Raw genomic sequence first — 13,317 nt, forward strand, 5'->3', positions numbered from 1 at the left:
AAGTTTCGAGTCCAAACTATAATAATGGCGTTGAGAGAATAGAGTCCGTTCAGCGTCGCTTTTTACGTTTCGCGCTTCGTAGATTGCCGTGGAGAGATCCTTCCCGACTACCTCGCTATGAAAACCGATGTCAGCTAATTCAACTAGAGCCCCTACATGTTCGAAGGAATACTGCAAGAGCCTTGTTCATCGCTGACACTCTGCAAGGTCGTATAGATGCTATTCTGGAACAAATCAACATAAACGTCGCTCCGCGAACACTACGTAACAACATTATGTTCAGATTACCATTCCGACGCACTAACTATAGTATCACTGGTCTGCAACGAATTTTTAACCAGGCAGCTACGGCATTTGATTTCAACGTTTCTCGACAAACTCAGCGTGTACGTTTTTCCAGACTATTTAATCAATTAGCTTACAACACTTGACCTTTTTATTTGTTTTTAAATATTGTATGACTATTGTTTTTGTGTACTTGATTGTTAGAAAATAGATTAGTATTAAGGCCAACATCGTTGGGGCTTTGATATGCCTGTTGATGTATTGAACAAATAAACAATAAACAATAAAATTGCTTTTTTTTATCAAAATTCATTGAAATTAGCTATTAGTCATAAGAATTTTATATCCATTTCTCATTTCGGTTGACTACGAGAGGCCCTGCACCTAACGAAGTAGTACAATGTTTCGCGCCCATTTTGAATCTTCGAAAAAATAATTATTTTTTAATCAATCTATCTCTCTATCTATCTATCTCTTATCTTCTATATATATAAAAATCAAAGTTTGTATGTATATGATTTATAGACTCCGGAACGGCTACACCGATTTCTGTAAAAATTTATACATAGTAGTCATTTGTTATGGAGCGTGTTTGTGTGCTATTGCTTGGGGATTATCTGCCCGCCAGCTGGCGCTTCGGAATAAATTGTGTTTTCTTCCTATTTCGTTGAAAGTCGCAGCAACGCGCGATGGGTATTAGCTAGTTATTGATAAATAACGAATAAAAGATCAAAAGCAGAAGTTGGTATATCTTCTCATTTATCTACAAAAAATTCCCCAAAAATTTATCGAATCCATGAGAAGGTCCCCTTAAGCAGAAAGAAAAAGCTTCCATAGCTTTTGGTTCGAGAACCGTATTTCCATAAAGGAAACTTCTATGTTGAAAAGTTACTTAACCACGTCTTCGTAGCTTTCAACAAAAATGGTATGACAAATCCACGTGAAATGCCTCGTGCATGTATACTGGTGAATATTGCTATAGAGGCATGTCGTACATCCGACCGTGAACCCTCGCGATATTTGGGCTGCCATAGTCAATATGAATGTTGGTAACATAAACACATCTATTGTTCGACATATATGCCGAACAATGAACTAACACAATGGTTGTATCATACTCTGGCAGAAATGGGTTTGTTTCATAATCAGCAGTGCTGCAAATACCCACCACATAATTTGGGGCAGCTCAGACATCAATTTGAGAATCACTAAATTGATGGAATACTTCAGTAGCACATATCTGCATGCACTTAATGTAGGAAATAGCATAGCATAGCATAGCAAAAACGACCGCACCCATCATGGGTGGCTGATACAGTGAAATGTTTTTATACAATAGTATAGTTCACTGCACACCTGGCCATGTCCTTACGATCGCAAAAAAAAGGGAATGTTAATTGAATACCCACTTAAGGAGACACGGGGAACCCATGCAATCCTCATAGGTATTACGGATATTAGATATTGTTAGTAGGGAAGGAATTTGGGTTGTGGAATTGTTGTGGATCATATAATATTCAACATAATAGATAATAAAAATGTAATTGGATTGATCTCACCAAATTTACTTGGCTGGGCTCCAAAGACACTGGCTTCCGACACCACCGCTCAAGCACCTCCTCCGAGAATTTCATTGGTGGTGTTAACTACTGTATTCCAAGTCAGTACAGCTTGTTGAAAATTGGAGACACGTTGGTTGCACAATTGCTACAAAATCAACTCAGTGATCTCAGCGCATATGTGGACTTTCTTGTGTCTTAGTATGAAAAAAAACTGCTTCCACGTACGGATCTTTTAAATTCCACAAATATTTCAATTCCCAGTTCGCGTTTACTACTTTAGCACATTCTGATCATTCGATACTCCATCGCTAATCCAGACACGGTAATAGGTTTCATACGTTTCAAGCATTTGACAAATATTAGTCACGGTATGATTAAATTCGTCCAGCATCAATGGCTTATCATTGTCACAATTCACTTTACTATATTTTTAAAGAAACACATTCTTTTTTGATATTAGACAAAAAAAATGACGCCGGGTGTGAAAAAATTCCACCGCTGGCATCGATGGTTGCTATGATTCGCGTCTGCACTTAATGTAGGAAATCGACTAATAAATGCCCGTTATGGCAGAGAGGAGGTGTTAGATGTAACTCTCTGTTCTGACGGTATTACGCATGAGTTGGCAAACTGGTTCGTACCTAAAGAGCTCGAACTATCGTTATCTGATCATAAGAGTCTTTGATCATTGAAACGTCTAGATGTAGCGCCCTCTTGCGGTTCTACTGCGTAATAATTCAATTTTGAATAAGTGGTAGTATAACATTGAATTTAATTGTGTATGCTTTGCTAGAATTTAAATTCCCAGTCTTTTTTATTAAATCAGGCAAATCATTTTCACTCCTTTTCAGAATTTTCGGTAAATCCAAAATAAAGTCACTTTGTACATATTGACAGTTCGCAGAGATGCTCTCTCGAACAGTGCCTTGGCTCATTGTATAGTCTTCGAGTCACAATAATTATTGAGTGCAAGCAAGGTTGGAGAGGGGTCACTTTTCAAATCCGCTGAAGAATGATCTGTTGAAAGATCTTCTCGGGTGTCTCTTTTCAATCCCTGCTAACTCTTTTATCAACAGTTTCAGTGGGTTTGGCTGAGGGGCGGTATTGTTTGGTTCTCTCCGGGCTACAAACAAAGATGTACCCGGCTGAAACAGAAATTGGAGGAATTAATTGGGAGGGCAGAGGATTTCCTTTTTATTTTCGAATCATATTACCTTCTCCAAAATAAAATATTCCTTTATAGTGGAATGTGGAATCTCGGGGAATGTTCGTAGAGTTCTGATCAAAAGGCTAGTTTACATAATTCGATTACAGAGAAAATACAGCAGTATTTTTCCAGAATCCATGACCGATCTCCGGCAAAAGAGTTATAAACTGAACTCTAGTAACAATTGAGGTTTTATGGTAGTTTTATATCCACGTAAGAGTCGTTCTATCTTCTCATCTCGCTTAGAACGGTATCAAAAAATTGCTTTATCTACTTCGCAAAGTGAATTGAAATAAGTGAAGTGGAACAATTTTTGAAGGTGTCTGTAGGGCTCGAGCTATTTCCAACGGTCTTCATGTAGTGAGAATGGGGGAGTAAGGGAGTAACGAATGCACATTCAGCGAAGAAGCAACAGCTACCCGTGCTCAGTAATAAGAAGAAACAAACAAGAACATCCGATCGTACAGCAAGAAAACACTACAGATGAGAAAATGGACGTGTATGATTACGTGAGAGAGGGTAGCCGGATTCATTCACTAATATTAGTGAAAATCGCTAGTGATTCGTCAAAAATAGAAAAAATGCGTCCCTTGACCCGACGAACAGGAATTAGATAGTTTTATTTTTTTAAACTTTGCGCATAGACGCTCGACTCAGTAAAGCTAGCGCATTGGGCATGTTTGGAAAAACCAATATATAAAAATACTCAGGTGGCCAAGGTGCTACGAAAAATTGGAATATTTACGCCTTATTAGCAACGAATTTAACATGGGTAAGGCTTACGTGACGAAGTAGTTTCATCGACATGCCGGAAAGTGTTCTAAACCATCGATCTTGTTGTGAAACAAGCAACCTGATTATTTAGCTATATCGGGGCATCATTGGCAGCTAACTGTTTGCACGAGGCGGAGCTTCTGCTACAGAACGGTGCATCAAAACTGGTACACGGAGAAGACAGTTTTGAACCATCGACCTGGTTGGATTGACTACTGTAATGGTGATTTCGATTCAGTTGTTTTGGTCCGTAAATATATCGCACAATGCGTCGAATGAATGCCACATTTGTTACTATTGGGAACACAATTCATTCCTTGAAAAAAAGCTTAGTATAAGGCTAGTATACGAGAGTCATGAAAAAATATATCAACTCATCTGTTTATAGATTTTATTATGCCGCCTGTATAAACAGTTGATTCGATTTCTGTACAAACTACAAAAACAATACTGCCTAAGTCAAGGTAGCACAATATTCCTTTGAATGGTCGCAGTGGAAATCAAGGCTCTACAGCTTAAAAAAGTCAAGGTGTATTTATGTGACGAGAACTGAATGGCTAAACGAATCCAGACCCAAAAAGGGGTTTGAGCTTGCTGTGTTCAGTGAATGCTCTTCGTAAATATTCATTCAATAGTTCATGATTCACCATGAGCGTATACCTAAACAGAACTTAACCATCTCTATCTCATCTCGATTTTTTCATCTGAAAGATACTTTAAATATGAAGGCACATCGATATGCTAAATCTACATACTGATACAGGTTTATGAAAAACTTGGCAACTAAATTTTATTAAAATTTTCCAACAACGAATCGATAAACTCATTCATACTAGCATCGTACGAAAACTTGCCGCTTCAAAGAAAACTCGTTGCTGAAGGGCTGAGTTTGCAAGGCTGGCGAAAAATATGTGATGAGTCTGGTAGCTGCAAGGCATTTATGGCAGCTCTTAGGCCTTTTAAAGAATGCGTCAGACCTGCCGAGCGGCCTGATTGGGAAAGCCTATGTGCTAATATTTCCAGTCTGAACGAAGCTAGCTGGATTCTCTGGAAATCGAAATATTTTCATCAACTTCATCGAGTTCTCAATAGTCTGCTTCTTAACATTCCCGTTCCTCGTGGTCGTACAGAGCAACAGGGAGTATCAGTAACTTGCATAGAGCAAGTTTTGGGCGTGTATATAGGTTATAGGACTTTGACTACGCAAACCTCGCGACTAACATTGTTATCACATTGTTCCTAGATGTATGAGTTCGTCGACAACCTTGTACCGTATCCCATCGATTTCCACCTCAAAACCAGCACCATGAACTTTATCTTGTCAGAGTTTATAGTCAGTTCAATTCTCGCTGCTTCCCTTTTATAAGGCACAAACGCCTCTTCCACTACTCCACGACCGACGTCAACGATGTCGATGTCGGAAGGACTACCAAGAAGCATATTCGCACTCGTACTGATAGTTCCGTGGTCCTTGAAATTTGGTGTCGAAGCCTTTAAAGTAGAGAAGAAACACTACTGGTCCAAGATGGCTTCCTTGTGGGATGCTGAATGTAGCGAAAGATAGATAGTCCTTACTGGTGCGTTGGAGTTGCCTTCCATCGTGATGGAACGAAACCATGTAGTCCATTAATACCGAGTCTGTCTAGCCTGGCTGTTGCGATATCATGGTTGATTGTGTCGATGACCACAGGTAGATCCAAATATTCAAACGTTGTATGGATGCGATTAAAATAATACTTGCCGGGAACGCCGGCTTGGAAGACCCCTTTACCATTAACGCTCACAGGACCGGGACGGCTGCTGAAATTTGGCGGAAAGACTGGTCTGTAGCGGGAGGATGGAGCAAAATGACGGTGTTGCTTGCTGTAGAAGCATTATCAATCGTTGCGATGTCCTCGACGGTGTCTTGTCAAATCAGTGGATTACTTGCTTCTTTTGAAGCCGAAGGTAGATCGGTCGGTTGGCGGCATATGTTCTGAACAGTATGCCCTGCGGCCATGTACCGGGATTAAAAGCTGTATTGCGGGTTTTTGGATGCAGTCCGATTATGAAGAATCTGACGATCAAAGTACTGATAGTCAATGCGTTTTTTCACCAACGAAATAACGTTCAGGTTAGCCCGTCTGATCATTCTGCATCCAAGAAGGAACGGCTGGATCTGACAATAACAGCAGTGCTCTGAACTTTCTTCGCTGATTTCCTTTTCTATTCTGATTATCAGTCCTTCTTCGATTTCTCTGCATTTTCTGTTTTCAATCATTTTAGTTTGTTTTCTTCCGCTGCTACCGAGACAGACTCAACTAATACATCATAACTAGGACCAAGGCTGATTTTATTTTTACTATTTTGTAAATTCAAACGGTTCCTTATATGATAATTTTACTGGAGTTTGTAGCATTTCCTTGAACCTTCCCTAAAATTATAAAACAAATTATAGAACTTCAATATTCCGTAAAATATTCTGAATGTTTCAAGGACTATTCAGAAATCTTTAAGATGTTACTCAAGGTCATAGGAATTATAATAGTATCTGTGAATTTCACTCAACGACCCTAAGTTGGGTAGAATATGGTTTGTCTTTACCAGAACCCCTTAAAAGTCTTATTCCATATCAGAATAATGTCAAAAGTAATAGGTTTAAATTGCGAAATGAATATTGGTTATATTATCAACCATTTATGAGTTGAGTCGTTTTTGAGAAAGGATTGAGGAACTTTTACCAAAGAATAACATCAACTAACTGTCATGCACCGAGCACAATACCATCCAAGTTTGGTTCAATCTATCAACAGCTGTCTAGCGTGAAGCACAACCTCATCTGTACTCTTAAATGCTCATGCAATCTGGGGGCCCATTCTCAAATTCACGTCACCTAGTGACGAAAGGGGTATTTCTTTCTAGTCACTAGGTGACGTGACTGTAAGAATACGGCCCTTGATTTTTATTATACCGACATTTACCATCATCAGCAAAAAAACATTGTATTTATACCACAACAACCATGACCACTGTTGTGCTCAATTTCCTCAGAAAGAACAACACACAGCACCGTTGTCTACTAAATCAAGCCCAGCATTCAAACTAGCAATCAAAGACGAGAAGCATTTTTAGCCAGCATCAGATGCCGATTGTTTTTATCAATAGATTTCACCCCTCTGCTTGTCTCGTTCGCCACCCCCTCGTTATGTTCCAATTGTGGAGCAGACAATTCCATGCATGAATCGCTCCGGTGATTCCTTTTCGATTTGACATTTAATCACCCAGCCAAAAATAACCGAAAACTGGTTTCAACTAAATACAGAAACGAAAACCACACCGAGGGAGACACCGAACAACGACAAACTCAAAACATGAAACGGATTTGTAACTGGGAGTGGGAGGGTGGTAAGGATTGGTCACTAATGATATCAGTACAAAACAAAATCTCTGAAAAATGAAGTAGGCGCACTGGAGCCGAAAACGTCGGTTTCCGGATGGTGCTACATTTAGCGATACGTACCGCCTGTAGGGCTGCTAATCTATCCTTCGTCATCTTGGAGGCTGTGGTTGGGTCTCCCGAAGGACACTACTCCAGCGCAACGACGGAGAAACCACACAACTCGGAATTTAATTTTCTTCTTTCGCCGAGCTACCCTCACGCCGGAGAGGCAAAATATACGGACCACTAGCTTCCTTCGGGCTGGAATACACACACTTCGAACACTTCCGGCACGTTCTTGCACCTTTCTGCCAGCAGTTTAGCGGCAGGCAGCTTTACTGCCTTTCAGGAAACGGACTTTTTTTCCTGCGCTGCCAAATTCCATCGATCCATTCACACCCGACTTCCCATCTAGAACTGGACCCGATTGCTATCACTTCCAAATAGAATGCACTTTGTCTATTTTCTATCTTATATAGAACACGTCCTAGAGTTTGCACATCTTCAACTGTCAAGCAAAGAAAAAAATCAGTAAAAGAAATTTGCACACTTTCTACCAACTTTTAGTTACTTCTGGGCGTCAGCAAATGAGTATCACAAACTTCACAAAACCTTAATATTCAGTTGGACAATTTTCCGGTTTAAATCTTTCCTGAATTCCGGAATTCAAACCCAGAACTACGGCTAAACCAGCGACTAGTGAACAGAGTGTGTGAAAATCGATATCTTCACGCGACGTCGTTATGCAGCAGTGTGTATACTCCACCGACACGAGAGACGCTCGCAATCTCTACTAGCGCTCTCTTGCTACACACGGCCACACAATGGACTTGCGTACAGTTAACTTCCATTCATACACAACACAACATACGGCAGCGAAAACATTCATTAGCGGAACTCGGCTCTCACCACGGGCTTGACAGTTTAGTCACTGAAGCTGGCAACACTAGCCCTACATACACACGCAAACCGAAACTCCCATGTTTTGGAAGCCGAGTGGCCTTTTTTTTAATTCGGCTCTCCCTCTCACTGAGAACTGTCACTGTCTACGTTTGAGCGAAGAAAAAAAAAACGCAAGAAATTATTGATTTTTCACGATTTTCTACATCACTAGTGCCCAATTTAAGGGTAACTTATTCTTCATGCGAAATCGCAGCCGCTTTCACCGAACGAGTACCGATAACATGCACACCTGGAAGCGCAGCACCGGAACCAAAAGTGGTCGCCAAATTGAGCCACAGATACGCTCCGTAATCACTGGAAAAACTGGTGACCACCAGAAAATCCGGGGCGTACCACCACCACGTACGACCACTGAAATAACACCGAACAACACCACAAACGTCCTGTACGCTAGGGCGTCAAACTGCGAATGGAAGAAGTGTCACTGCTCACTAGTCACCGCACTGCCTGCCTGCCACCAGTGCTGATTGTGCTGTATAGGGTAATACACGGGAAGAGTCGATTTTTCTCACAAATTATTGCTTTCGGGAGGCGTTGAGTGGTTGGATTGTGAGAAGAGCGTGAGTGCCGTCACCATCAAATTCCTAAACACGCATCACGTGCAGTGAGGGTACACGCTGATCATTGGCGGTCTGGATTTAGGGTTTATTTGAAGCTTGCCATGTATACTCAATTTTGGAAGGTCTGATTTGATTTACTGGACGATCTAATTTATTTCGTTTGTTGATGTGTTGATTGATTTAATGCAGCTGTCTAATAATAATCGGTTTATTAAATTCGGGTTACAGTTGAAAATCAAAATATTGTTTGAACGGCTTATCTTTTTTTTTTTCCTATTTTTAGCGGACGCAATTGATGCGCGTGTTGTCTAATTTGTAACGCATCATTATGTGAAGAGTGCTGTTGCGTGCAGAAACCCAATGGTCAGCTAAACGTTTATAAATTCCGGAATTCATATAAGTTAGTAAATGGGTAATAAAGATATGTACTGAGAGCCTTTTCCAAAATCCATATCGCGGCATCAGCCAGGCAACCGTGCGCCGAATTTCGCGCCTATTTGATTTGCGTAAGTTCGAACGAAAAAGCAATTAAATTTTGATGTTTATTTTTTACTCTTTCGCTCTCAAATTTCTATAAAAAAGCGATAACCCGATGAAACGCTAGTTTATATCAGAATAGACAATATTATAATTGTTATAATATAAAACAATAAAATAAACGCACGCGATCTCAAGTTGTATTTACATCCGTTCGTCGTATCAAGTATAGCTGAAGATAATTTGGATTAGGGCGGAAGCAACAATAAGAGATTCTTTTTGGGATCTTTCTTTCTGTTCATTACGCGGTCGTTACATTCGAAATAACTGTCGCTCAACAAGACCATTCTCTTGTGGTCGACAAGGCGTGATTCTGGTTAAGAATATTCCGCGGTGTTTTCAATACTCCTCGAGCTCCATGCTTACAAATTGCTGTGTGCAATGAAAAATAATTCTTTTCGGATAGCCCAGCCTAACGAAAATGTTTTCAAACTTGTCAGTGGTCTCACTGACCGTTATTTTTCGAAGTGTCTACTATAGGAACTATGGCTTCATCTATACCTCGACACCAACAGGAGTTTGATTCAATTTGATATCTTGGAGGATTTGAAGATGAGCGCTGCACGGAGACTAAGTCGTGTACACCACTCATCTCGATTCATTCGATGCTTAACGATCCTTAATATCAAATATACGATACTCTCCCGTATTCAGTTTAGCAGACTCCCAGTGAGCAAATTTTCTGGCAGAGACCGCTCTGCTAGATTTCTGTAAGTCTTGGTTTGGCAGCCCTGTCAGATTTCTGCGCGTATCCTGTCGGGTTAGTTGAGCTAGGGCGAACTCGGTTTTGCTCGCGTTTTCTGGCAAATATTGACAGGAACCGAGCAAAACCCTGGCATAACTCGGAAATAAACTGTGCAAAGATCCTGGCAATTCCTACCTGGTCGAATTTATCACAAATCGAGCATAACATCTGACAAAGATGTGGCAGAAAGCGTGCGGAGATCTTGGCCGTACATTTCTGGCTGGATTCTGGATAAACGTGAGCAGCATCGGTTGGGTTAACCGCTTCTGTCAGAAACGGTTGTTGCATTTGAGCGAATTCGTTGCCAGAATTTTCGCACAAATCGCGCAAAATGCTCGCAGAAACTCTGCCAGCATCAATTTCCCTTTGCTCAACTTTTGCTAACTTTCTGCTTGCCACGCTGACCGAGCTGAGCCCGTTGAAGGCGAAAATCGAAACAAATTCCGAGAAGGATAACGACAGGCAATAAATTTCCGAAATAATACTCGCGGACTTATGTGTTCGGCCATTTAAAGGCAGCGTACAATTCAGTGAAACAAAATCAACTAACAACTACACACTAAATTGCCGAATATCAACAAAATTTTGCTGAATTTTACCGAACTAAAAATATCAGCAATACTTTTAGTAAAAATATTTCGCTGATATTATAGTAATTCAAAACTGTCAAAATTTGTTGAACTGCCAGTTTGATTTGCTGAAACTCATCAAAATTGCCGTTCTTTCACTGACTGTTTCAGTAATAAAATTTCATATATTTGCTGATTATCAGCAAAATAATGGGCTTTACTGCAAATCAGCGAAACCATAATTGCAAAGCTGGACTCTTAGCAAATCCTGTTTTGCTGGAATGATGAGCAAAATATTTTTCTGAAACAAAATGTAAAAAATTGGTGCGTAATGCCTGAACATTGATTTCATGCAGAACTGATGAAGCTAACTCGTCACCGTCATGAGTAGGTTAACATGTAGCTTCAGAAAAGCGCAAACATCCGACTGATTTGTGATATTAGATGGATTGAATCAGCTTCGTAGGCGACATCGACATCTTTGGCGTCGATCGCAGAGCAGTGGAAGAGGCTTTGGTGCCTTTAAAAAGGAAGGTTGTGAGAATCGGACTAACTATAAACTCTGACAAGACGAAATACATGGTAGCTAGCAAATTAAGCGATAATAAAAATGATATTGGTCCTAAGGTGGAAATGGATGTGGTGCGCTACGAGGTAATTGTCGAGTTAATATATCTTGGAACACTATTTTTATAGTAAGCTTCAAAAGCCTGGCCTGTAGTGCATTGGTACTGTGTGAGACTCACGACCTATGAGCAGATCACTTGTAATGCATTTTTAAAAATCAGCGAAATTAAATGCATTTCTTTCCATTAAAATAGAAATTCATAAAGAATTTTGATTTGCGTATAAGACGCAAAAATGAAAATTAAATGCATTTTTTTTCTAATTTGTGGCAACTCTATAATGCATTCCTTAAGTGATCTGCCCTTAGCTCACGACTCACTTTCGTGCCTAACCACTAAAACACTCGTTACTCTTTTTTCGTCCTTCTTCCCCTTTGGGGTTTGATTTAACTCTCGGCTCTTCTCTTGTTTCTAGTGTCCATCTATTTCGTCGCCATTTAGCTCTTGTCGTTGGGATTTAGAACCGACTTGGTTCTAGCTTAGCAACGACGTGTTACTGAGCTTCGCACTTGCTTCCTTAATGGATTTGATAAAGAATTTATTTTATTTTTGGTTTTTAAAATTTCTTTTACCCGGAGGGAAATCTAGCAGGTCATAAGCCAGAAGTATTTTTTTTTTTTACGGCCTTCGTGGCGGTACTTGCGCCTCGCCGGGATCGCCTACGTACACAATGCTGTATTGTTTTGGCAACCGTCTGAGAGTTTTATTACTATCGTCCCTTCTAGACGATAATTGCTTTCTTCGCATTTCCTCATGGTCCTTGCCAAGTATCTTACTATCATAAATTTCACCAGTTACCTGGAGTCTCGTCCCTGGTGGAAGCTTAGACCACCGTATGAATGGTGCAATTAATGCAGCTTGGGACACGAGCGTCGATGAGTAATTACGGCTATCATGAGGCCTTTTGTTATTATTGGGTAATTCGCCCACTCTCACTATAGTGCTTCCTTGAGCAATTTATTGGTTGATACATGAAGGCTTTCAGCCAACTTCAAACGTATGCATATATGTACCGTGAAGCGATCCTGAGCTCGACAGCTCTAGTTTCAGTGAACTGTTTAGATGCTGATTCCATGAGACATTTAGCTCCTGTTTCCGTGAGCCATTCTCGGATAGTCCGTGGCGGTGAACTTACCTCGAACTCATCCTACACGGACTGAGTGTACCCCGACGGAGGAATTTCTCCCGACACCGATACCAGCTTCCTTGACCCATTTAGCTCCCTGTTTTATCGAAATCTACTCGAATATTATACGGCGGTGAACTACCCTACTCCGACTTAGGACTACCTGGTAGTGGAATTTCTCTCGGTAGCGATGTCTGTTTTGTGAGCTAACTAGCTCCCATTTTTGTCACAATATAGTCGGATAACCCACGGAGGCGAATCTACCGTACTGTGAATTCCCCGGCGGTAAATTTCTGCCGATACCGAAGTGCGTTTCCGTAAGCCATTTAGCTCCCCACTTTCTCCCGATTTACTCGATCTGGTCCGCGGTGGAGCGTCTAGTAGGCTACCAGTAGGTGCTGAGGTTTAGCGATTCCGAGTGGGGCGTATTCTCCGGTTCACTGGCGCCCCAACGACCTAGCTTTTTGACGCGAAGAACTCGCTCTTGTCCCCGGCCGTGGATTTACTCTGCTCACAAGCTATCCGGTAGATTGTCGCGGTCGATCTGGCGATTCCGGCGAAACCTGACATCCGGTTCACTGGCACCCCGACGACCCGTACCCGATGCTACGTCACATTCTACTCACCTGGTCCTCGGCGGTGGACCTAATCTAAACCGACGGAGAGTTCCCCGGCGGCGGAATTTCTCCCGAGGCCCGATTTGTGGTTTCACGGTGGCTTTCTAGCCGATGGCGATACTTTCTTGGACTCTTCACCACTTTCTTTGCAGCTTGGAGACTACACTCGTAAACACTCTGTTGACATGGTCCGAGATATGCTCATCGCAGCACATCTCTTCGGCGATATTGTCAACTGTCACCCCAGGTATACTTCGAACCTAGGACATTCGAAGCCCACGTGTTCAGCTGTCTCTTGCACTTTCACAAACTCTGGACAAAGAGGTGA

The 13,317-nt window shown here is 41.2% G+C and overlaps 1 protein-coding gene across 13 annotated transcripts in view; it reads right to left on the reverse strand.

Moving 5' to 3' along the window:
- Window positions 1-8,628, reverse strand: part of LOC131693824 (syntaxin-1A) — a 252,502-nt gene extending 243,874 nt beyond the window's left edge. For 7 of the 13 annotated variants that reach the window (XM_058981993.1, XM_058981985.1, XM_058981994.1 and 4 more), the window contains exons 1-2: window positions 8,439-8,628; window positions 7,328-7,754 (exon numbers count right to left, since the gene is read on the reverse strand). In XM_058981993.1, coding sequence (XP_058837976.1) covers window positions 7,328-7,360 — 33 coding nt within the window. In that variant the 5' untranslated portion in view covers window positions 7,361-7,754; window positions 8,439-8,628. The other 6 variants (XM_058981990.1, XM_058981988.1, XM_058981986.1 and 3 more) reach the window with 6 other exon arrangements.
- Between the last annotated feature and the right edge of the window lie 4,689 nt (window positions 8,629-13,317).

Source organism: Topomyia yanbarensis, chromosome 3 (assembly GCF_030247195.1).
Source record: "Topomyia yanbarensis strain Yona2022 chromosome 3, ASM3024719v1, whole genome shotgun sequence".
Classification (NCBI taxonomy): domain Eukaryota; kingdom Metazoa; phylum Arthropoda; class Insecta; order Diptera; family Culicidae; genus Topomyia; species Topomyia yanbarensis.